The 26,254-nt window shown below is 41.6% G+C and overlaps 1 protein-coding gene across 2 annotated transcripts in view; it reads right to left on the reverse strand.

Moving 5' to 3' along the window:
* Positions 1-24,665, reverse strand: part of DYNC2H1 (dynein cytoplasmic 2 heavy chain 1) — a 149,696-nt gene extending 125,031 nt beyond the window's left edge. Inside the window, exons 1-25 of one of the 2 annotated variants that reach the window (XM_081909489.1) lie at positions 24,548-24,665; positions 24,102-24,391; positions 21,991-22,161; positions 19,893-20,028; positions 19,226-19,344; positions 17,872-18,016; positions 16,492-16,724; positions 15,430-15,564; positions 15,218-15,331; positions 13,953-14,064; positions 13,414-13,538; positions 12,280-12,455; positions 10,917-11,112; positions 9,577-9,672; positions 8,444-8,584; positions 8,253-8,351; positions 7,637-7,776; positions 7,281-7,509; positions 5,625-5,752; positions 4,660-4,775; positions 3,986-4,113; positions 2,697-2,846; positions 1,141-1,346; positions 325-480; positions 120-234 (exon numbers count right to left, since the gene is read on the reverse strand). In XM_081909489.1, coding sequence (XP_081765615.1) covers positions 120-234; positions 325-480; positions 1,141-1,346; positions 2,697-2,846; positions 3,986-4,113; positions 4,660-4,775; positions 5,625-5,752; positions 7,281-7,509; positions 7,637-7,776; positions 8,253-8,351; positions 8,444-8,584; positions 9,577-9,672; positions 10,917-11,112; positions 12,280-12,455; positions 13,414-13,538; positions 13,953-14,064; positions 15,218-15,331; positions 15,430-15,564; positions 16,492-16,724; positions 17,872-18,016; positions 19,226-19,344; positions 19,893-20,028; positions 21,991-22,161; positions 24,102-24,305 — 3,570 coding nt within the window. In that variant the 5' untranslated portion in view covers positions 24,306-24,391; positions 24,548-24,665. Of the gene's footprint in view, positions 1-119; positions 235-324; positions 481-1,140; positions 1,347-2,696; positions 2,847-3,985; positions 4,114-4,659; positions 4,776-5,624; positions 5,753-7,280; positions 7,510-7,636; positions 7,777-8,252; positions 8,352-8,443; positions 8,585-9,576; positions 9,673-10,916; positions 11,113-12,279; positions 12,456-13,413; positions 13,539-13,952; positions 14,065-15,217; positions 15,332-15,429; positions 15,565-16,491; positions 16,725-17,871; positions 18,017-19,225; positions 19,345-19,892; positions 20,029-21,990; positions 22,162-24,101 lie in introns of both variants that reach the window. The other variant, XM_081909490.1, reaches the window with a different exon arrangement.
* Positions 24,666-26,254: the final 1,589 nt, after the last annotated feature.

Genomic DNA, 26,254 nt, shown 5'->3' on the forward strand with positions numbered 1-26,254 from the left:
AATTTAACCCTCCATAAACACATATACATTTATATATAAAAACACCTCTCATAAATTTGGTACAAAGTATTCCAATACATCCTTTTTGCTTTCTTCCCCTTTTAAATTCAGCACCTTACTTTGTATGTGTCAACTTCTTTCTGCAACTTCACAGTCATTATAGTGTGTTCCTCAATCTTTCTCAGTTTGTCATGCCAGTTCAGTAAGAATTCTTCAAACAAGTAGGTCTTGCTTCTGCAATGGAACACATGTCAAAGAAAGTTCACAATGGGTCAACTACTGTTATAACCAAAGAATGCCAGCAGTTCAGAAAAAAAGACAGACCTGAATGTAATCCAGTCTTCATTGGCTTTTTCTTGAAAACCTTCTTGAAATTGTTCATATAATGCCCAAATTTCTGCACAGCTCTCAATGTCTCTGCGTATTTCATCGGCTAAAGAGAAATCAGGCTCTTCTAACTCAAAGTGACAGCAGTCATTGCTGAAGGAAAAGAACATGGCAATGTTAAAATTGTATCCCAGATAAAATTTTACATTCCCCTCTTCCCTGAAAGAGCTCGGACTGGGCTAAATGGGGCTTCTGTCCACATGGCTTCAACAATGCTGAAGTATCAGCTGCTCTCAAACCATTAACTGGGCCATTTTATTTTTATTACATAACTAAAGTTCTCTAGGCAACAAGAGTATCCTGGCCAGGTGAACAATTGAAGGTTCTGCTAATGTGGATGTTTGCACTGACAAGATATCTTTTACACAAAGGTAAAGAAAATTCAGGATCTTTCCATTCCAAAATGATCATAATTACTACATATGTTGCCTTGCTATTTAAGCATTATAAGACACAGAATTGACAATTTCAGGAAATGATACTTTATACATGGTTATATTTTGCTCATTCTTGTCTAGCTTGCTTTCAAAAATTGTATTTACAAGACTTTATTGTTTTATTTATTATTTGTTTAGATTTATTAAAACCTTCATCGGTAGATCTCAGGACGGTTCACAACATACAAATACAAGATAAAAAACACAAAATGCATAATAACAAATACAAATCACAAACCCCACCACCCCCTCACCTGTCCTGGACACCACTTATAGGGTAATATATATATTCATGCATATGGAGAAATAAACATACATTAACTTTTGTTTTGTGTTCTCAAGTTCATCAAACTCAATTTTCTTTTCCTTTATGGTCTCAGCACTCTTCTGCAGCAAATCATGATGACCTGTTTCGATTACATCATCCTTGGGTTTTAACTGGTCCCAGCGAGCTTTAAACTTCTCCAGCTCTTGAAAGTATGTATGAATACGTGACATCACATTACTTTTCATCACTTCAATCTAAAGAACAAAGAGTGAGGTTTAAAATGAAAATCTTACTACTTTCCTTGGAAAGCTTATACTAAAAGCAGACAGATGCTATCAGTCTGCCTAATAGTGCATTACAGACATATTAGAGTAGCTATTATTCAAACTATCATTGCCGTATTTTATATTTCATAGAAAAGGAATTATGTAGATACACTTGTCACAGAGCCAACTCACGACAGTAAAATGTGGATTTGGTGGCAAAATCACATTTGGTGCTGTGCAGTGGGTCAAGTGGTCCTCAATGAACATGTTATTGAAGCATCTGTGTTCACAGCTAAGGCTTTTATTAATAATATTTTTAGATTGTCTGATGTAAAGTAAACCTCTGGACATATTTTTCTGCCATGTAAAAATTTGCAGGGGGTCCCAAACAACATTCCCTCCCCACTTCCTCTATTCAGCTGTCCTTGCTCCAAAATCCTGATGCAAAACATGTTGAGCAGTCCAGAACACTCTACAGTGGTACCTTAGTTATGGAATCGCTTGGCTCCCAAACAAATTGGCTCCCAAACACCGCAAACCTGGAAGTAAGTGTTCTGGTTTGCGAACGTTTTTTGGAAGCTGAACATCCGACGCAGCTTCTGTGGCTTCCAATTGGCTGCAGGAATCAGAAGCCATGCATTGGTTTTTGAACAGTTCCAGGAGTCAAACAGACTCCCGGAATGGATTACGTTTGACAACTAAGGTACCACTGTACTGGCAAAAGCATTAAGGCCCTCTAAACCAAAGTTACCCTATCAGAGGGGTCGGGAACTGAAGGCCTGAGGACCAAATACAGACCTCCAGGCCTCTCTATCTGACCCCTGCAACTCTCTCTACAGCTCTGCTTCACATGCAGAGCACTTTTGCCTGGCTTGAATGTGTCCTTGGATGTTATACCAGTTGCTGGGAATCACAGGTAGGAAAAACGCTGTTGTGCTCATGCCCAGTTTGCTGGCTTCCCACAGGCATCTGGTTGGCTACTGTGAAAACAGGATGCTAGACTAGATGAGCGACTGGCCGGATCCAGCAGGCTATTCTCCCATTCTGTTAACAACTCTTGCTTGATGAAGACTAGAGAGGGGTGTGTGAGGGTGTGCAGGAAATGGCCTAATGTACACAGGTAAAATTTCCATGTGTTGCTATCCCCCTTTTGCCTCTAGTCCCTGCCCACCACTGGCATGTGGCCGCTGGAAAGTTGCCCCCAAGGAAATACTGCCCTCAAGCTGAAAAACATTCCCATCCCTACATAATTACCCGACAGAATCAAAAGATGTTCATGCACAACTGGGAAAAAAAGTAAGTCAAGGGGCGGAACGTTTACAATTCACCCCAAATTACCTGCTCTCTTATCATAAGCTGATGACTTTCCATCATTAATTCAAATTTATCCCACGTAGCTCTCAGGTTGCCAATTGTTTCAATGCCACCACCAGCCACAGTTCGCAGAAGTTTGTTTTTACCTTCAGCTTCTTGAAAGAGACGGAAGATCTAAACAAAGAGGTTTTTTAATTAGTAAAATTGTCAATGCCACCGTATTTGTTTATGCCAGTAAATGCTACAACATTAACCTTTGTTTTAGATTTATACAAACTGCAATAAATTCTCCCCAACAGTTTTCCAAGTTTCTTTATTTTTCTTTATATTGAGCAAGACTTTGGATTTGGATTTGGATTTGATATCCCGCCTTTCACTCCCCTTCAGGAGTCTCAAAGCGGCTAACAATCTCCTTTCCCTTCCTCCCCCACAACAAACACTCTGTGAGGTGAGTGGGGCTGAGAGACTTCAAAGAAGTGTGACTGGCCCAAGGTCACCCAGCAGCTGCATGTGGAGGAGCGGAGACTCGAACCCGGTTCCCCAGATTACAAGACTACCGCTCTTAACCACTACACCACACTGGCTCTCTTTGGGTACAATTGTCATTCAGACACAGATATGGCAGCTTAGGTCCCTCACTCTAGCTGAACAGGGCATCAGTTAGCTGATCCTGGTGGATCTCAGGTCAGTGTAGGTCCTGAAAAGGCGAAGGCTCCAAGTGAGTGATGGGAAAGGGACAGGAATGGTGGTAGGGGTGTGCCTTACACTAGGTGCTAAACCAATTCAGCTCGGTAACATGGTCTGGTGATCTGGCCTAAGTTCCACCAGCAAAAAGGGTGCTGTTAAGTCAAACCACACAATGAAATCAATGGAGTGGCCCTCAGAAAACAGGCCCAGGCACACCCAGCAGTCCCACTCCCCACACAAATGACACTGCGAAAACACAACTCTTTTTAAACCACAAACAAGCACAGAAAAAACTCTCAGCATGAAGGCAGAAGTAAAAACTGGTAGGGGCTGGCCAGGTGACAGCAGAAGTCTCTTATTCGACTGAAATCCTGCCTGCAAGCACTAGATGGCTCTCACCCCACCTGAGATACTCATTCACTCAAAGGACAATAGACCTGTAATCACATCCCATATCCCCTACCTGGCCAGGCACCTCCATTTGGTCAGGGAACAACAGCCTGGTGTTTGTGTCCTTGACCAAGCAGAGCGAGGAGAACTGTACAGGGATATGAAAGGTCTCCCATTCACCATGACCACTTGGCATGTTGAATGCCCATAGACTTGGTAGTACAGAAAAAAATTACCTCTTCTTTTTTGTCTTTTAGGTTTTTATATTTTAAATTATCTTCTGTTATTTCATCTACAGTTTGGGGCCTTGCTATCAAGGTTTTCATGGCATCATTGAGAAATGAAGAAATATCATGTAGATGACCTAAACAAAGGAAAATAGAAAAGAAAAGTTTTGGTTTAACACAACACAAATGGTACAGCAGGGGAAAGTCTTTTCTTTCTTTCCTCCCACAAGGAAAACAGCATAAGCAACCGGACAAAAGGATCGTACTGGATTTTAACAGTTTTTAAAAAATGGAGCTGTAACTAGACATAATGCACAGCCCTTAATAACAGTACAACCCAAAACAGTTTAATTGGTGAAATATCACTTAAGAATGCTTAGTCCCACTGCAGTTAATATTACTTACTGAGCAGCAAAAGATGGATGCGGGATAAGACTGTTTAATATACAAAACCATCACTCTTATTATGAAAGGTTATTATGGATGATGCAACCAAGTGCACAAATGTTACTTTTCAAAAGCCAGGCCAGCACGCCCACCAGAGTCACTATATGTCACAACATATCTGATATCTAAAATAATGCTATGCAAGGTAACTGTTTTTCACAGAGGGAGCAGGAGTGAACAATTTACTGCTATTTTCTAAGACTTTAGCAAGAACGTTTCTCTCTTTTGAGCATTACCTTGTATGGACTTTCTCAAAGACATCACAAGAACATCATACAACTTCTGGATAAGATCATCAATCATAGACTTCACAGGGTTGCAATTCACGATTATGCAATCTACCTTCACAGTGCTTCAAGAATTAAGACAACCAATTATATAACAATATAGAATACAGAGTTTAAAATAAACTTTAAACTGTACAGATTTGAAATATGGTCCATTTGTAACAACAAACCATGGGCTGTCATTATAAACATGAGCCTGAACAAACCTTTGACTCTTCTCCCACACCTCCATCATCTCTTTCACATTCAAGTCGAGATTACTGAAAGCTTCTCACATTGCATATGAATAAATAAACCTGTTTGTGGTTTAATAGTTTGATTCATTAATTAACCACAATTAGAAGAAACTAAAGTCTCTCAAATTTGACTATAAGAAGAAACTAGTTTATCTGAAAGCTCTTCTCATGCATGCAGGGCAAAGGAGCGCAGAGCATGCAAATTCAAATTCAGGGGAATGAGTGCTGATAACATTCATATGCATCCCCAAGTTGTTCAGCTTTTTGGCACACCAGAAGGCTGCCCCACATTGCTCTACATCAGACACTCCAATCATTCAAATTGTGGCTTAACTCTCTTTAGAGAGGTTTTGACTAGACTGACCTGGCACTAGCTTCTCTGATTTTCAATTTATCATGAGACTCAGTTCAAGATTCTGGTTTTAATCACTATAGCCCTAAACATCCTGTGACTAAATTATCTCAATAAGTACTTCCCTGCATGAGTATGCCTAATAACTTTGATCTGTTCCATATCCACTCACACTAAAAATTACCCCAAATGAGATTCGTTCACCTCCCAATTTCCACTGACAGATTATTCAGGCATAAAATGAATTTTCTCATACAGTCCATGCTATCAAAACTAACACATGCAGGAACTTATTACTCATTTATAGTTCTTCCAGGGTACAATACCTTGGAAGGCGCTCCACTTCTTTTCCTCGCACTTTTAGGGCTTTGAAATTTTTTTCCCAGTCCTGTTCATTGAAAAGATGATTCTCCACCAGAGCTTCCATATCGACTTGTCCAATTATAACCCACTCCTTTGCCGTAGCATACATATTTTTATAACAGAGAAGATGAAAGGTCCTTTGTGTAAAATACTCAACATCTTTTTTTAAACAAAATGCTAATTTTCTAAACAGGCAAACAAAGCATGACTCAAATGACTCTGATGAAGTCGGTTCTTACCTACATGAACCCTTGACATCATAAATCAAAGCACAATCCCATCTTTTCATACCAGAAACTGTAGGTATACACTCCCTGCAGTTTCACTGTCCATGATGGCATCCCATGCTAGATAGAGGAGGTACACTGTTTATTTAAAATGGCCACGCATTCATGGGGCCAAAAATGAGAACAAACTGCTGGACTCCAAAGGTCTCTGTGTCTGCAAGTCTCAGATCACTGTCCTACCATCTATCTGGACATTTCAGAAATCTTACAGCCTGTCTAAACACACAGTGTATACCTAGCCCTTAAAGCCACCTCTGGTGAATTAATCATTTTAAACACAATAGCTGAGATTCACATGTTCCAGCTGTTTCTTAAGCAACTGGTCATGCAACGATATCTACATTCCCACAGCTTCTTTTCAAATTCCTCCTCCGAAACACTACACTTAAGGTCAGACAGCTAATCCAAAAGAAAATTCTGAAAGAACTCCAGTTCACAAGTGCTGACATTCAAATTAAGTGTCTTGTGGGATTGAAGCTCATAACTGAAGTTCCTTTATACACCCTATTTGCACTGCTTCAGCCAAATCCTACTGGTTAGCATGTCATAGAAGAAGACGAAGAGTTTGGATTTGATATCCCGCCTTTCACTCCCCTTCAGGAGTCTCAGCCACACCTAAGAACCTCCTACTAAACATTGGTTGAAGATTTGTGGGCAATCCATCTCTAATAATCATAAAATTTGAACAGCAATTATTATATTTCATATTTGATATATAGAACAAAAGGCTGCAGTTCTAAGCAAATTTACAATTAACTCCCATTGATCTTAGTGGAATTTACAGTGGTACCTCGGGTTACATACGCTTCAGGTTACATACGCTTCAGGTTACAGACTCCGCTAACCCAGAAATAGTACCTAGGGTTAAGAACTTTGCTTCAGGACGAGAACAGAAATTGTGCTCCGGCAGCGCAGCAGCAGCGGAAGGCCCCATTAGCTAAAGTGGTGCTTCAGGTTAAGAACAGTTTCAGGTTAAGAACGGACCTCCAGAATGAATTAAGTACATAACCCGAGATACCACTGTATATTTGAGTAAGTAAGTTCAAGCAAATAGCAGGTGTACATCAATTAGCATGCAGCAGCCATGTGCTAGGAAGACACAGCCAATCAACACACTCTAGTGAATGCCCTTAAGAGATGCATTTCTAATCTATATACCTTACATGTTTATTGCAAGCAATATAAATACATGACCTGCAACAAATGTGATTGCAACATGAAGTGAAGAAGCACTCAGGTGCTTGACTAAGCAGAATGGAATATAAATGAAGGTTAAGCTGCTTCTAAGCCCATGTTTAAAAGCCCTTGAAGCAAATGCAACTATTTCTGCACCTTAAATTGGTCCGCAACTTCTGCCAATCTTCGGAACAAGTCTTCCGCTTTACTGAAAGTGGTGAGAAATCCACTTGCATTTCTTTCAGTCATGACAGCAAAAATGCACTCCTCATCAGTTTCACTCACGCCCCTAAATTGGTTTGGAATAGATATGAATCTCTTCATTTCTCTATAATATCTTGCTCGTACTTCTTCAAAAGGAGGTTTAAACTGTATTCTTCCTTGTCTGAAAAAATGTTTTAAAAATACATTAGCGATTAGAATCACATACCATGGACCAGCCAGGTTGCAATTACTATATTAGTAGGTATGGAAATGTTGTTGATTTTGCTAACTGAAAGAAATAAACTTACTTGTAAGTTAGATCAATGTTTATTTCTGGTAAATTTTCATTGAGTGCTTCCAAGCCCATTTGATACTGATGCTCCAGAGCTTTATACAATTGATGGTTCCAGTGCAGCCTCCATGCTTTCATGTCACGTGCAAGGAAACCCTATCATTTGACAATATTAGAACACAGTCAACGGTTAAGAAGTCCTACCATAGAAGCAGTTCGCCATGAGAACTAATTGACTCAGAAGACTGCCTAGAAACCACCTTCCTTTTCAAGAAAAGATTATCCCGGCAACTAAGAGGATTTGGTATCTATGGTATATCTTACAGTATATCTCTACAGTACAGCAGAGAGTTGAACTAATCCCTCTGGCTTATCTAGTTTTTGAATCTTCCCAGGAACTGTAAGGAAAGTTATGTGGGATAATGCCTTGGTTCAGGCCAGTCAGTGAGTCGCAAAGCAAGCTGGTCCTCAACAAGGAACCTAGTCTATTTCCAAATGTATCCATATTCTTGATGAACTGACAGCTTTTAACAAACATTTTGTACAAAAAGTTCCGCACATTCACCTATAAATACATGTGTATTTATTTTTGCTTAAATAGTACTGGCAGTTAAGTAACAATGTAACCATGCCTGTGACTCAAGGTTGGAAAACACCCCTCGGAGTTCCTGCAAGCCATCTTTCCAGCGCTGCTGTTGCCGAAGCAGATCTATGTTCATGAGCCCAACAACCTATCAAGAAGAATTCAAAACATACTAAATGTGGTCATCAATCGAGTGGAAGGAAATAATAAAGCAAATTAATATATGCCAGTCCAGCATACCTTTTCTGTGAAATTAGTATGCCACTTCCTTAATTTTCTGTTTTCAGTAGCAAGCCGTTCTGCTGCAATTTGAAGCTTCTTGATATATGCTTCAAGCTCTTTAGGATTATCCCATGTTATCTGTCCCTCTGCTTTTGAATGCTATCAAAGAAAGGAAGTGCATGCAAATATTTACTTGTTTGTTCATAAAAGGGAGCGCTGCCACTGCTCAAGGCAAATAAAATTACTCTCGATTGAGTTCCTGTTAGCTGCTGCTAGAAAAAACATTCCCTGTCCTCTCATGTGCCAATGCAATTGCTGCTCCACAGAGAAATAAGAGGAGAAACAGACACAGGGGATTATCATTTTTACTATGAAATTGTAACTGGGCTATCTGCACAGATGATGATCAAAGCTGTGTAAGTATAATACTGCTGTAGTCTGGCTATACACATGACATACATGAATGAAAACATGAAACTGACAAGTTTCCCTCTTTACATGGATAGCACTCACAACCACCTTATCAATGTCACTGTTCTGCCTTGACACTGTAGTAGGACCCCTTTATAGTTTCAACTGCAGGACTCCATAATAGATGGATAGCATATATGAACATGCAGTTATGGAGGGAAGGGGCATATAATTGATATTAAAATATCACCAAGCATGTCATCTCCAAAGGAGTTTTAAAACACCAGGACACAATGGGTAAATGTGAATAGGATTGCAGTCCCAGTAAATAAAGCAGACATGACTGGAAACCAAGTAAGATCTCCACTAACAGAAGCTTAAATATTTGTAGTGACTGACATAGAGCAAGTAGGGGTTAATCCATTTTGGGATAACTTGCTCCAGTGAAGGAGATTTGCTGCTCAAGTCCACTTTCCCTAACAATGGCTTTCAGAGGAAAACAAACTGGTGTAAATACGTATGTTTCAAACAACATGATTACTACAACAAAGGCATTTATTTCCTACTCTACGTCTTCTGAAATTCCATGCAAAACATCAATACCCATGGACATGAAGAGATGTAATCTGACATACTGAACAATAATGGCCAAAAGACAGACAGCACAGGAAATATATAAAACAGGGAATATACAAGCTTCCGGGAGTAATAAAATATTGAAACAATAAAAATTATATTACTTTAATTATCTGTTCAAATGCTAAAGCAGACTGTAGCATCATTGGCTTTTGACTTGGAATCATCTGCTGATCAATACTGTTGTAAAAATGTGCCACCTATAAAAACAAAGCAGATTAAGTCTGTTATGCATAAGCACCATGTCTAAATTTAAATTTATTTTTCTCTATTCTTTAGAATATTATTTCCATTTCATTTAAACAGAAAAGCAACTAATAGTGCAAGCATATGCATGTTTAACCGCAGGTTAAGTTTTACTGTATTCAAGGGGGCCTGCTCCAAGGTAAGTGTACACAAGATTGCAACGTCAATCTAATAACTTGAAACACTATGAGACTCAGATACATTGGCCACATATATATCCCCTTCTTTATTGCTTCTGCCATATCTAAACTAGATAAACATTTACAGCTAATACTCTACAATAAGTGCTTGAAATGTTAGCCTCAATCATGACACCAGCATACATTCTGCCACTATTTATTACTAAGCCATTTGCCCTTGCTTATAAAAATCAGTCAGACAATCCTCAAAATTGTCTGTGTCCAGGATATGCTCAGACTTTTTAATTTATTTACTTGCACTAGGGAGAGCCAAATCACTTGAGTCCATTATAACATTACACAGAATGGTTTGGGCACAAGAGGGCAGCATAACCCATCACACCATGTGTTCATCACCTTCGGAGAAAAGATGTTTTCAAACTTTCTATCTCCATGGTGCTCTCTTTCATCCATCCTCTCTGTGTCTTTCACATTCTTCTTCCTACTATAACAAATTCCTTCTCTTATCCCCTTCCTCTTTGTCCTCACTGCATTTTTATTTATTTTTAAATATTAACTTTTATCTCTCAAATTTCCTTCAGTGCCTCCTCTGGTCCTTTCTGTGAAGGAGAGAGACCATTCCCCTGCAATCTTCCCTGTCCCCCAACCACATTTACTCAGTTCCATCTTTTCTCCCCACCCACCTTGCCACACACAAACACACACACATACAGGCAACAGAGGATGCAGTGAGCACTGAGAACCACCATTTGACAAATATTACTGTAATTTACATCAAGTATGTATCTTCTGGTGCAGAGAAATAAATGGCACATCTATGTTTGGGTGCAAAGTTTAGTTCAAATTCCACCATACCCTTTGATTCGGTTTCAGAACTAGATACAATTTTAACACCTCTTGGGGCTGAACTTACTCCCTACTCGTACTCTCACAAAATACATTGTAACAGAGGCAGACACTCAAGGTAAATTTATCATGAGTCCCATCCTAGATAGAACCAATCCATTCAGATTGACAGTGCTCAGTAGAGTCAGAACCTCTAGGTCGTGGTGTCATACCTGCTTGAGAATAACTGCTTGTTTGCAGAATTTTTGTGCTGTGCTTGAAGTTTGCTGTATTTTGGCAGGAATAACAAAGCCAAGCGCAGACAGTTGACGCACTTCTCTTAGGAGCACCACCAAGCGATCCGAATAATGTATTTTTAAGGCTCCATCAGAGTGATCAAGTTCCATAACAGGACTGCTGGCCTGTAAGCTAAACCAAAACATTTCCATTACTAGACATTATTTTTCAGTAGCAATATAGCCTGCACTATAAACTGGGATGTAGGGGCTGAACTGGCTATCACCTATGCCAGCTGTTTCCATTCTAAGCCACAGCTATAACAAAGGCATAAAATATACTGTTCAAGCCAAACATTTTTACCGCTGCTACCTCCTCTTCTGGTTGGAAGGATTAAGAAAGTGCTGCAGTCGTGGCTTCCTTTTTAGCAGCCCTTTATGGATATCCAGCTACTCTGCCTACGTCACCACCCCTACCTTATTTCTCTCTAACATGCAACAAAGCAACTAGGATCCCAACCCTCTCCTCTTCTCCTTTGTGGATCTCACCTAGTGTCTCTGCAGCTGCCATCTGTTAACCCTTCCCTTCATGAGGAGCTAGTGGTAGAGGCAGTCAGGTGAGTGGAAATGAGTTTATGGGAGAAATTGCACTTCCTCTCACTGCTCAGAGCACTGTGAAGAAGCAGCCCGTAATGAGGAAAGCAGTGAAAGCAGCTACAGCTTTTTCAGTGGAAGCGATGGAATGCATCCACTGATCATTTGCGCTTCACACACATTTCTACTGAAGGAGGCTCACTCCTCTCCTCAATGAAGTAACAGAAGCCACACGGCTTTTTTGCTCCTTTCTTTGCTAGGAACATTCAAGGGAGTGCAAGTTTCCCTCAGTTTAATGTCCCCTACAACAAGCTACTGGAGTGAAGGTCTTCAAACTCTTCCTCATGGCGGAGGAGGGTCTATGAGCAAAACAGATGGAGTCATTGCACTGTTCTCAATGCTGAGCAACATTGCCATTCCCCCTGTTAAGCCATCACTTCCTACTCTACAACTTAATAGCTCATTTCAGAAGAAGAACCTCATGCAAGAAGCACAAGAAGTGAGAAGCAAGAAGCAAAATTAGTTTTCGCATCTGCAATTTGCATGGACACCCACAACAGTTGTAAATCATTCTGTAAATGTTCTACCGTCATGATCTGGGTTCTTTAGTCCTCTAGAGAGATGCTTTAGATATTTTTTTTAAATGCACTGCTTGACTCAAACCTTATCCTACTAAAATGCTTAACTACAGGTTCTAGAGTTGCTCTTTGAATCATAGAATTGTAGAGTTTGAAGGGACCCTGAGGGCATTTTTTTTTACACTTACCAAAGACCAGACTTGGGGTTTGACAACCCTGCCTGAATGTCCCTGGACCAATAATCAAATTGTTCCTGTTCGTATACTTTAAAATGTTCTAGAAGATCATCTGCAGTTCGTCGGAAATTGTGAAATCCAGACAGGTCTGAAAGAAGGGCCTCTGCGATCTTAATGGCATCATCTACCTGAAACGTTCAAAGATTGGAGGTTTAGCGTGTAGTTTAGCATGTAGACAATGATTTATTATTCAGAATATCAGACTACAGACTGCCTAAACCTGCTCGAACTATCAGGTTCCCTTACACTTGTGGAGAGCTGTTCACCTACATTTTCTCTCACAGAGCACGATCTAGATTGTGTCCTATATGAGACTTGAAATAATGCAACCACCACTGGAGTACCTAGCCATTTTCAGCAAGAGGGTCACACCAACCCATGGTCAACCCTCCAGGAGACAAATGTCGCAATGTAAAAGTCAATGTAGCCAATTAAAAAAGGTGTGCATATTTTGTGAATCGGTGGGTCCCAAAAAAGGAGGGGGCATCACAGAATCACAGCAATGGACACACAGGAGTGATAGATAGATAGATGATTGACAGATAGATAGATAGATAGATAGAGAGAGAGAGAGAGAGAGAGAGATCCTTTTTTAAATAAAAAAGTGGATGAATATTGAAGGACCACAATAAATAATTTTTGGTACTACTTTATCTCAGCAGGGTACAAGAGAAGCAAGCAGTAAAAATAAATACATATTTTTTTAAAAGGGGGCTTTGGCATTAGTTTATTGTACTGATGAACCCACAACAGCAGTTTTAAAAAAGAACAAAATAACCTATTTGGGTCCTCCTGACCATACAATAACCTGTAGATGCCATCTGATAGGGGTGTGGAGGAGAGCCTATTCCATTATTAACAGGGTTCAAGATGGCAGCAACTATGGAGTGCTTTGGACGACTATTATATATATATTCAGGTATTTCATGATCCTTGGTACTGGCTCTTTGATTCTCTGGTTACAGTGGTGATATGTAGTGCCAAATACCGAGTTGAATTGGGCATTTTTGTGTTTTTATGATATTGTGAACTGCTATTTATTTATTTATTTATTTATTTAATCTGCTCAATGATTTTAATTGGTACCTTTAATTCTAGCTGGCGCACCCAAACAATATTATTCACAACTTCAGAAAGATTTTTGCCAGCAAGTGGTCCTGATGCTTCACCAGGAGTTCCATGGCATCGTGCCTCAAAATCTGTTTGATAATCTGTATAACAGTAAAAAGCAAATGGTTAGTGAATATTACTGACAGCTCTAGAATCACTGAACTTCTTCTGCTTATGCCCAGCTTAAAAAGGCTTGAGTTTGACTAACATTTTGAAAAAGTTCTATACTGGTATGTCCTAGCTTCTGCTGAATTTGTTAAACTGCAAAATTTAAGTATGAATATGCATTCCTTCCATAAAATTTCAACCCTGATTTTCTCACCATGTGATCTTTCACTCATAACCATTTTAACCTACTCTTCTTTTCCAAGCAGATCTCAGTGTGGGTTACATCAGGAAACATGCAATTAGATTTATCCCAATTGAAAAACAGACATGATACATTAATGAAGTGAACAACCAAACCTTACACTATTTTAATGCATATTTTCAAAAGTAACAATTGTATTTCTTACCTTTGACCGAGTCCTGTAGTTTCGCCAACAAAGTTTCTCTTTCTAAAATCAATTCTTTGCTAATGCTTGGGCGTCTTACTAACTCCTTATATTTCTGAAATGCTTGAAGAAGCTAGAAATATACATTAAAAAAATTGCTACTAAACCAAATGCAATGGATCACCATGGACTGGTGTTCATTAACTATTATATTTTTAATTGGTAGTGGACACCATAACCCATGACTGATCTGGAGGCTTCCCACCCAACACCCAGAGAATGGTGAACACACCCAGCATAGCAGCTTGACTTTTCAATACATACTTCAGCTTTGTAGCTAATTAGTGAGCCCCTAAATAAAACCAGGGAATGGTTTATCTAGAGCAGGAGTGATGCATGTGCAGCCCACATGCAGCCTGTGAATTCACTTCCAATGGCCTGGCAGCCCTCCCAGAACCAGTTCTTGTCCTCACTTACTTGCAAAGGCTTCTCTTCGCCCTCTCAAGTGGCACCAAGCACAGACAGGAACATGTCTTCCTGTATGCTAAGACCTAGCAAGTGCACTGTGCCAGGGGGCAGGAGAGGTGCCTTTGTAAATAAGCGAGGGGATTCGCTCTTCATCACAGAGCTGGGCTGGGAGGGAAAGTCCCTCTCCTCCTATCCCAGCAGTACAATGAGGAGAAAATATTGCCTGAAAATATTGTAAGGTATCTGTTTGTGTGTAAAGGCAAAGGTAAAGGGACCACTGACCATTAGGTCCAGTAGTGGCCGATTGGGGTTGTGGCTCATCTCGCTTTATTGGCCGAGGGAGCTGGCATACAGCTTCCGGGGCATGTGGCCAGCATGACTAAGCCGCTTCTGGTGAACCAGAGCAGCGCACGGAAACGCTGTTTACCTTCCCGCCGGAGCAGTACCTATTTATCTATTTGCACTTTGACATGCTTTCGAACTGCTAGGTTGGCAGGAGCAGGGACCGAGCAATGGAAGCTCACCCCGTCACAGGGATTCAAACCACCGATCTTCTGATCGGCAAGTCCTAGGCTCTGTGGTGTAACCCACAGCGCCACCCGCGTCCCCTCTGTTTGTGTGTACAGGCATGCATATATGTTTGCTGTGCTTCCCCACTACTGCCATGCAGCACTCAAGAGAGGTGGCTGACTTTCAATGTGGCACACAAGGCAAAAAAGTTCAGCCGCCACCCCCTAATCCAGAGGTTTGAAGCATCCATTATTTCTAGCAGATATTTATTTAAATGCCTAGTTATGCCATATATATTTTTAAAATACCTGTTGTGGACTGTCTTGAATTTCTGAAATAAATGTTTTCAATTTGCTTGCTATTTTTTGTTCAGCTGGAGAAATAATCCTTTCATATTGACATACTGCTGCTTTCCATAAAGGCTAGGGAAGAAGAACACCCATTTAGTTGGGGACATTTTCATCAAAACTATCAAATACAAGCTAAAGGGGGTGTAACAATAAGATGTAAGTGTGAATACCTCTGTATAAGGATTATAGTGCACAGGATTCAAACCAGCAAAGGGCTCAAAGACCTGGGCAAGGTGCAGTGCTTGCTGTTCACCAGTTGGCAAAAAATATGTAAGTTTCTCATGAAGCGTTCTAATAGTTAGCACCTATACGAGAAAAGGAATATTTTAACTATATATATGAACCCCTCACCTGCAACAGGTTATCAACTAACAAAACTGCATGCAACAAATCCTAGAGGCAATAAAAGAGCATTTTAAAACCTTCTCTTAAAAATTATCAACAAAGCATTCAATCTAGTGAAAATTACATTAACCCATTATCATATTAACATTTAGATTTGAGATCATATCTATAATTAGAATAATTTATTATAATTAATGTTGCATTATCTGAAGTAATAAATACAACAACACATCACTGAGGCCAGGAGTAAACTTTTTAATGGGAATTCCATAAGAGGATAGAACTCTCAATAATACAGTTTTGACCCAAAAGAAATCCTAGGAATTGACCATATGAAGCGCCTTTATACTGAGACAGATCATTGATGTTATTAACCCAATATTGTCTATTTTGACCAACAGCAGCTTGGTCTCGCAGCCGCACTAGAGATCCAATCAGCATCCATGATTATCTCCCTTACCTGCTTAAATATTGCAACAGTGCTGGAAAGGATTAACCTTTTCCTCCTCACAGCACCACCTTAATTTATTGATGAAAATCACCCCAAATATGAAGTTTCTACTGCCCCCTTTAGAGAAACTCAAACATGGAAAGGGTTTAAAAAAGTGTTTCTCCCCAACCCCACCCTTCAGCATCAGGGTTCCAGTCTGAATAAGGTCCCCTGCAGCAGCTTTTTGCAAAAATAGAGATGCAACTCACAGATTTCCATCATTCATCAAGTTGCTTGAGGCTCAAACATAAGTCTTTATTAGAACCTGCTCCGAGATGCATGGGACTGAACTTTGCTCTATCATTAAGCTATGGGTCCTCTCCAATAGAATACATTATGTTTAAAAGCTTCAACTCTTCCCCCTCACCCTAAAAGAGAAAATAAAGCAAATTGATACCTCTTCAAGTCGTTTACCAAGCTTCCCTAGCATTTCAGGAACGTATTTCTCATCTTGCCATACATGTGGGGTATAACGCTGCCAAAGCTGCCCAGTAAGGTGATCACAGGCTGCTACCCATTGTTCACAAATCATGATGCCAGCCTTTAGATTTTCTTTCACAATGTGGAAGGAATCTTCCCATAGATTTAACGTTCCTAGTTTCTTCTGAACAAATCTTCCAAGAGAGCCAGCTGAAATCACATACAGATTTTGCAAAATTACTTACAAGCGCTGTACCTTCTCTAGCTGAAAGAAATGTTCCCCATTACTACTTATGGCTTTAGACCTTTCTTCTTAACATACTAGACAGGTGTAATAATTCAGCTCAGAACATGGCACCTTTATGCTGTCAGTATCAAGCAGCTATCACAGAAAATTTAATACCACTGAGTCAAATACTTCATATAATTGGATGTAATATGCAGCCTCCATCAGTCAAGGGACAACACAGATACTTTACTTAATAACTGACTACCAGTACAAGATTATCTAAAAACTACCCCACCCCAAAGTCCAACCCAATCAATGTCGCCCCCACTAAATTGGCAAACCTGCCATACCTGCATTTCCCTATAATCATGTTTACTACTTTATCTTTTTTAAAACTTTCAACAGAAATATTTGTTCCAAATCTGCATTCACCAACACAGTGAAGAAGATTGTTCGGGCAGAGCAATACCACAAAAGGTACAGAGATAATAGTCGCCAACCCATGTTGCAGACTAGAATTGTATCTTAGCTGGATTTTGACTTGACATGAGGAGCATCAAGCATCATTACAGATTGTTCAATGACTTGGGCTGAAGGGTCAACTAGAGATGTCTTTATCTGATTCAGGGGCACATCTAGGCAGACCCAAATAAGATTTACCTCGAAAGCTCTGAGTAGCAGCCATGTCAGCACACTGGTTACATGTAGAGGAGCCAGTAAGATCCTTGTAAGGGTTGAGGAATAATGCTAACCCCCAGATTTTCACATTATATTTAACATTGGCTCAGCAGACATTGGGTATGTTCACACAGAACTGCCAAATACCCAGTATCCTCATTTAATAAATCTGATTCCCTAAAAGGTGTAGAGCATCTGTGTCCAGTCCATGCAGATCTGCAACACACTGGAGACAACTTGGAATCTCATACTGCGCAGAATACATGAGGAAGGGGAGTGACGTCGGTTCAGATAATTTTACTCCATATTACCTTCCCTTTTCAGGCACTTTTCCACACACTTCTAGAGAAGCACATACGAAAACAAAATGCTAGAAATTCCTCAAAGAGCAACAACCTATATTTTAAGCATCTGTTCATCACAATTGAGTTTCTCTACAAACAACTTTACCTATGACATCCAAAAGATTTTGCATGCGTGGCTGAGGAAAAGGTTCATGTTCCGGCTGTCTCCATACATCATCTACAGTATCCCGTGTAGTCTCGACTAAATCCACAACTTCAAATAAAGATAAGCTGTCCAAATTGTAATAATCCTAGAGATACAATGCATATTTTAAAAACATAACTTTCTATCTAAAGAACAGGACTACAATCTACACGGGACTTTACCTACGAATATTTTAATGAAAATACTGTGTAAGAAACTTGACTGCAAATGCTCTGGGATTTTGCCATTTTGATTGTTAATTCTTTGTGGTATTTACTCACTACTTAATGCCAGCCTTTGCCAACCTAGTGCCCTCCAGATATTGCTGGACCGCAACTCCCATCATGATGCTCCAGCAAACCCAATGGCTGGGGCCAACCAGAGCTGTAGTCCATCAACACCTGGAGACCACCAGGTTAGTGAAAGCTGACTTCCATCTTTGGAGGCATGGCACATAATAATACAACAAGAACTGACAACCCTGTTCCTTTTTGTGAAAATATTGTTTTTTATGCAGTTACATGCAAATTTATTTTATTTTCTTGAAATTATTTCTAGCCCATTTTTCAAATGCATTGTCTGAAGCAGCTTATATTAAGAAACAATGGCAACTAGTGACAGTGAACGAAGAGGTGGCAGAAGAAGAGGGGATTCCCAATGCCCTTACCAGACAGTACTGCAAGACAGCAACAGCTGCATACCTTTGTCTGGTCATTTATGAGCTGTGTGCTGGCAATGCTAACCTAGCATGCCCATGCCTCTGTTTCACAACATTTCAGGTAAGGAATCAGGAGCCCCTCCCACACAGATGCTGCTTATCAATGGTAACCACTTTCCTCCCAGCATGCCACTTCACCAGCCACATCTCACAAACAGAACTCAATCAACCAAAGGTTTATGAATGAATGCACATTCTCAACAATCTCAGGGATGTCACTGGGTGCCACAGGGCATGTGCTGTCCCACATTATTCCTAAATATTTGAATTGGAGCCAGATAACAACAAGCTCAAACATTTGACAGTACCTGCTGATTTCTGTAGAGAGCAAAAATATTCAAATGGGCAAATTCCTAATGGACAGAGTACCTAATCCTTCGAACCATTCTTAGCAGTTTCAAGAAATCACTGAACTATGCTTCCAAGCAAAGACTACACTCCAGTGAAGCCAAATCCCTGAAGTTGCAAAGAGGGTTTCAATCTCTCAAAGGTGGGAATAGTAATCAAGCATGCATGTGGAGCTGTTGGCTGTGATTATTGTGCTAGACTGGGGCAGGTTTTATATAGAACATCACTGAATAAATAAAAGTTACACACATATGCAATGGCTTCAAACAATTCTTTAAAATGTGAGGCTCTCTCCTTGCTAGATGACTTGCTTCCACGTTGAGCACGCTCTGTCCAGAACTGAAACTCGTCATTTGGACAAAGTATTGCTGTAAAAAAAAGAAACAAATCCGGCAAATACAATATTCAGAGTTGTGTCTATTAATGTATATGAAACAGACTGAAGATATGCTACAGGATTTAATCAACTTCTGTTAAATCTCAGTAAATTTATACTCTGCAATGCAGTTCAACACTGAATTAAAATATATTCATATGGAAATATACAATGTGAAGAATGACTCAGAATTAACTAGCATTGAAGCCTTACATCATAATTCTCAATTTCCTTATTTCAAAGTCTAGGGAACTTTGATATCAAGGGGATACATTTACAAGTGACACTTGGAATGGCAGGTTGCTGTATCACACAAATTACAGATTCATTTCTAATTTACATTCCACTGTCTGTAAATAAGTGCCTCGTGTATTTTTTTATTTTTAAAAAAACCTAAAGCCCCACTCTTCATTGGTACTGATACCAGGGCAGGGTATATCATTAAAAAAGTTCTAGACAACCATAAATATTTTTAAAAACCTTGAAAACATTAGCAAACAACAGTAACTAAAAACAACTAACCAGAGTCAAAACACGTACCTTGAACATCATCTTCCCGGTATTTGGATCCTGCGTAAGCAGGATCTGTTCTCCTCAGAACAGAACCTAAACCAGCCTCTAACTCTCGTAAAAGATTCTGAAGCTTGGGATCAAATTCTCTACTCCATTTCTCATCCTGTAATAAGAATTTAAGGTGACAAAAAATTCACACTAAAACCATCCCTTATCCAACACCTCCCTCAACCCTTTCCACTTCTACTCCATCCTCATCTCCCTTAATAAGTTGCCTTCTCTGTGGTCCTCATCTGATTCCCCCATGTACTCTCTTTTACCCAACCCATCTCATAGTTGCCGTCTGCCATACCATTATCCCTCCTCTTCACCACACCCTCTCTCCCTTCTGTTGTTTCCCTCCAAACTCTTTTGAGCATTCCCACTGGCTACAGACTATGGGGCCATGGCTCTGTGGTAGAGTCCAGGCTTTGCATTCAAAAGATTTGGGTTCTTTGGACAGGGCTGGGTAAGATTCAAAAGCTGAAAAGATGAAAAGCCACAGTCAGCGAGTTTAGCTATGGGATGAAAACCTGAGGCTCTCCAGATGTTGTCAAACTCCAATTCCATTGGCCCAAGAAAGTATGGCCAATTGTTAAGGATGATGGGACCTGTGGTCCAACATCTGGAGGGCTGCAGCCCCCCCCCCCGGTACAGGTCATATTGAGCTACATAGAGCAACAATATGACACAGTATTAGGCAGTCCCCTATATTCCTTTGTTTCTCTAACTTCACTTTCTATTCACTCCAATACGGCTGCTGTCTCCTGCAATGAAACCATCTTTTGAAAAATAATTGATGACCTCCTCACTGTCCAGTTCTCTCTCTCTCTGCAACTACTGTATCTGCTGTCCTTGATACATGTTTGGTCTCTTACCTTTTATTGGCTACCTCTATACCCTAAGTCTCAGTGATTCTTTCTTCCAATGATTCTCTTCCTACCTAATTGTTTATGTTTCCATAGTGTGAAACTCTTATTCTGCTTTCCCTCCCTCTAGTAAAGTCCCCCAGGATTTTATTCTGCTTTTCTCACTACACACTCTTCAGAGGTGAGCTCATAAAATCATGGCTTTCTGTACCACATATACACATCATCCAGTTCAACCGGTCTACCCCAGACCTTTCTCTCATCATCTCCATCATCTCTGCCTCTGTGTCACTTCCATTTGGATGCTACATTGTCATCTCAAGCTCAAGACTAAACTTCTAATCTTCCCTCGTCCCCTTCTTCTTGAGTATTTTAATTTAATTTAACAATATCACCATGCTGAACAGGTAAAAGCTCTGCCTCTCCCTCCTTTGTTCCCATTATTTGTTGCAAGGTTGCACCACTTTCCTCTTTACAACACTGCAAAAATATGGCCTCGTCCTCTATCTATGCAGGAAAAACTTTGGTTTATGCCCTAGTCGTATCTTGACTTAATGAATGCACCCTTGTCCTCTCTGATCTTCCACCATCTCATCTTGGTCCTATCAGCTCTACCCTGTCCGCTCCCAAATAAAACACAAACTTCTTGTCCTTGCATAAAAACTCTCCATGGTCTTGTGGTGGAGCTGGAGGGGTAAAGGTCCTGGGGCAGAACTTTAGTGGCCCTTAGGAGTGGAGAGATGGGAGAGACAAGCTCTCTTGCAAACATCCATCCTGCCAGGGGTTAAGGCATCACCCAGAGTGATGTTCTGCGCATTACTCAAGAGTTTCCAAGCCACTCTTCTGTTCCTCTTGCTATGTCAGGGAAGAAGTAAACTAGATGCTGACTTCACATTATGTGCAAAGCAGAACTCATGGTTTGTTTTCATCAAACCAACCAGAGTCAGGAGGCCAAGAACAAACCTTGGATTCCCAAAATGTGGTTTGTTTAAGGGAAACATAAAGCCAGCCTCTGATTTGTTTCATCCCCAGTGTGGAAGGAGTAGTGGAGGAGCTATTCAGGAACTTCAACTCATTCACATTAAAGCATTTTTTTTAAAAAAAAAAACCCACTATGGTTTAATGTGAAGTGTGAACCAGACCACAGTAAAATAGCAGCAAAAAAAACAAACAAACCTGCATGTGTATTGAAATAAGTTGAATATTGCATTACTCACCCTCAACAATACTGGTGCAAATACCTGCCGTACTGACTGATAAAGCATATTTATAGGAGAATCTAGCATAGATGATACAAGAATATTGCTATGAAGGTTCTCTTCTGTGATTATATCTGGTCGTAGTTTGAAGAATACCAGCATTCTGTCTTCTGAACTGCCGGCTTCAACCTATACAATCAAGAAACATAAATATTCATATAGTCTAATGAAGAAAACTTATTAACCAAAGTGGTAGTATTTATAAACCACTAAAATTAAAGTGCATGTAAATTACAAGTATAGTGATGTGCTTCTTGCTCATACTCTATATCAGTGGTTCCCAAACTTTAGTCGCAGAGCACTTTTCTGGAGGGAAATTTGTCACTATTGTTGCTCTTATGCCAAAGGCACGTATGTGCATTGTCCTTTTTTAATCTCTTCACAGAGCACTGGAGATGCTTCACAGAGCACACTTTGGGAACCACGGCTCTACATTATATACAAGAATCATGAGTCTGTTGCCTGAGCGTCTTGTACAGCATATGGTTTATCCCAGGGAAGACTCACTTCAGGTTTGTGACTTTTTTGTTTTGCTAAAATCCCAATAGTTTTCCAATGGTTTGGAATGTCTAAACCATGAATGCTTGATATCACTTATCAATTAAACTGCAGCTAATTTGTGTCAATGCAGCTACTTTATACCAGGGAAGATTACTTGTCTACCTAGCCCAGTCTCCAGAGTTTTATGCAGAGGTGTTTCCCATGATCTGCAAACCTGCTATTTTTTCCTCCTTTTTATAAAAACAAAGGTGCAAGTCTTTTTGCTTAAGAATTTGGCTTGTTTTGCTGGATCTGACCATCTAGTTCAGCATTCTTTATAAGAATTCCAACAAATAGTATACAACAGGTGATCCACCTGAAGGTGGCTGTGGCCAACTTCCTTCTGCCCACCTCAGCTTATACATATGCAATAAAAACAGTGGAAGCAGATTAAATAAAGTGTAATGTACAGTCTAAGCACTGCAGAACTACAGTCTAAGCTCCATTAATTTCAGGGGAATTTGTTGGCCTCCCATAAAATCCTAAATGAGCATGCACACAGCCTCAGTCTATCCACAAAGGATGAGCACCTGCTCAGGCAGAGTTTTGCACACCCATTTCTCTAGCCTGTTAATTAATTGGATCATACATCACACACTGTGTTATACTTGGATGTTTTATTGCTGTAATCTAATCTCTCTCTTATATTACTGCAGTGCATTACATGTGGGGCTGCCTTTGATGAAAGTCCAGAAACTACAGCTAGTGCAGAATTCAGCAACCAGATTATAATTATCGATCGGAATCAGAAAGCCTGGGTGCATTACATTGATTCTGGCCTGACTCCGCCAGTTTCCAGGTTCAATTCTACTGAAAAAGTAGTGAGGGAGGAAAAACTTCCTCTGTCAAATTTCCACTTGTCAGTCATACGCCCAGCGGTTAAAAGAACAGGAGCCCTGGCAGGCAGAGTGGCAGACTTGTAAGAGGAATACCAGATAGTATCTCAGCATTCAAGTGCCTAGAAGCCTGGATTCACAAGGGGATCCTCAAAACATGCAAACATGCTACAAAGCTGCAATCCTCCTCTCACCCTCAGTTTTTAGGATGCCAAAGAATCATAGAATTGCAGAGGGAGAAGGGACCACAAGGTTTCTGCAATGCCCAACAACCCTCAGATTTAAGACTCTTGTGCTTTACCAACTGGGCTATCCCTGCTGTATAGCAGGCTGCAGTTGTAACAGTGCAATCCTAGGAAGCCGAAGCTACATTTGGGGGGGGGGGTTGCCCCAGATGAAGCCTCCAGAGGAACACCACTGGGGCTCCCAGCCTTTGTGTGTGTGTGTGTGTACGCAAACGTGCAAGGAAGGGTGCCAAACTGGGTGTCTGGCCCGGCTGAAATAAAGCCTCGTTTTGCTCCTGGTTTGTTTCTTGGGAGCAAACCCAACTTTTTCAAGCCATCCTGCCCCAAGCGCCGGTGCGATCCTAAACTCGGGGGGTGATCCCCCTTGGATTCCACGGGGCTCCGCCGCCGTGGCTCGACTTGCGCTGCTCGGAGCCGCAGCTGCTGCTCAGGAAGGCAAGCCCCGTACCCTGTTGGAGACCACGATCTGGTGGTCCTCCGAGTGCTGCACGCACAGCAGAAACTCATTGCCGTCGTCCAAGAAGTTGGCCAGCTCGGGGCCGCCCGAGAGCGGGGCGAGGCTGGCGGACGACGACAGACCGAAGTAGTTGGCGGCCGTGGCCGAAATGAAGATCTTCCTCTTGTCTCCATCGCCGTCCCCGTCCAGAGGCATGACGGCCGGCAGAAGCGCGGGAGGCTCGGGGAACCTGGGAGGAGAGCTCTTCAGACGTGCATCGTGCTCGGGACTCGACCCGGGATCTGGAGAAAGAGACGGGGGGGACAGGACAATTTTCCAGGGCTTGTTAGGATTGCCTCACGATAAGAAACGAAAGTGGGCGGTGAAGGCTATCTAAGTAATATTCATAATAAAAGCTGTCCTGAAACCGGTGTCGAAGGGGGCCCGACAACGCATACCAAGCAGGGAGCGGTTCTCTGAGAGGCGGGTGGGTAGCGTGGGGGGGGGGGCGAAAGAGCCGCTACTACACGGCCCAGCCTCAAGAGACAGGAGAGAAGCCGGGCTGTGAGGCCAGGCGGCGATGCGAGGCCCGGTTGCTATGGTAACGCGGGGCAAAAATGGCCGCCAACCCCAGTGGAAGCCGTCTGCGCGTGCGCGCGCGCCTTCCCAGGCCAGAGCAAGCGACGGCCGCTTTCCAGAACGCGAGATCGGCAATCGCCAGGCCAGGCCGGTTCTGCGCGCCACGTGAAATACGAAAGCAAGCGGGGCTCGGATCGCCCAGGGCTAGTGTAGCGAGCCTCCCGTTTGCTATTCCGGAAACAGCCCGAGGGAACTGCTGGGTTGTCGTTGGTTTTTATTTATTTATGTTAAACAACAGTTTAACGGAATGGATTGTTTTCTCTTAAAAAGTTTTTTTTAAAAAACAAACAATCGTACTGCGAGTTTGCATCATTGAATGAGTAACCAACATGCTGTTTCCTGAACAACATAAACTCTTTGGGCAACTAAGTTGCAATTGTTAATTCGCAGAGGTTGATGAATGGCAGGCAGCCAGGATGAAGCTCACGACCCTCTCCGCTTATGGAGAGGACCATCACTGATTGTTATGCTGTGGTGAAGCCCCGAACACTGCCTAATCATATTGGGAGTCTAGTTGGTGGTAGCCCCGAAAGTGGCCTTTTCAGGTGCAAGGCAGAGCTGGGCTGGCTCAGGAGCCGCCGGATTGTGAGGCCGGGGTGGACTTTAGCGATGCGGCGCCCTGAGCGAGTACAAAATTTGCCCCCGCCAAAAAAAATATTTCTTATTTTCACAGTACTGTACTGTAAATCCTTTTGTAATTTGCTTTTTACACAAATATTCTTCCTATTGCTATTTTGTACCGCCTGGGCACGGCACACTGTATGTGGGGGAACTGCCCGCAGCACCCTCAGTCCGGCGCTGCTAAGGCTAAGGGGAAAAAAGAAAACAAGCCACCCCACACCTCACTTTCCACCCTGACCAGCAGGAGCCGCCTGGGCTTCAGATGCTGCTTCCCCCTGGAGACCTTGGGGCAGAGTGAAGCTTGCCTGCAGCAAGCTTACAGTGGTGTACCTCAGGTTACATACGCTTCAGGTTACAGACTCCGCTAACCCAGAAATAGAGCTTCAGGTTAAGCACTTTGCTTCAGTATGAGAACAGAAATCGGGCTCCGCCGTTGCGGCAGCAGCAGGAGGCCCCATTAGCTAAAGTGGTGCTTCAGGTTAAGAACAGTTTCAGGCTAAGAACGGACCTCCGGAACGAATTAAGTACTAAACCCGAGGTACCACTGTATTATGACATAAGCCGGCATTTGCCAGCCACTTTGGACTACAACTCCCATCAGCCCCCGTCCCCCAGGCAGGCTTATGGGAGTTGTAGTCCAAAGCGACCAGAGAGCGGGCTACAGCTCGCTTCCCCTCAGATGCGATGCCCTGACGCCATTTCTTTGGGGTGTAACACCGTCTCCCCTTGACCTCCACTGGGCTTGCTCCTGAGTAAACATGCCTACGGCTAGCGGTGCTGCTTAATTAAGGGGGGTGGCTCGAGTCCTTTAAATACACACACACGCAAATTTATTTTTATAATATTATAGCGGGAGAGGGGAGCTGGGCGAAGCGCGCGCTTATTGTCGGCTCACAACGCCCCGC

This window comes from Podarcis melisellensis (assembly GCF_964234715.1).
Source record: "Podarcis melisellensis genome assembly, chromosome: 4".
Taxonomy (NCBI): domain Eukaryota; kingdom Metazoa; phylum Chordata; class Lepidosauria; order Squamata; family Lacertidae; genus Podarcis; species Podarcis melisellensis.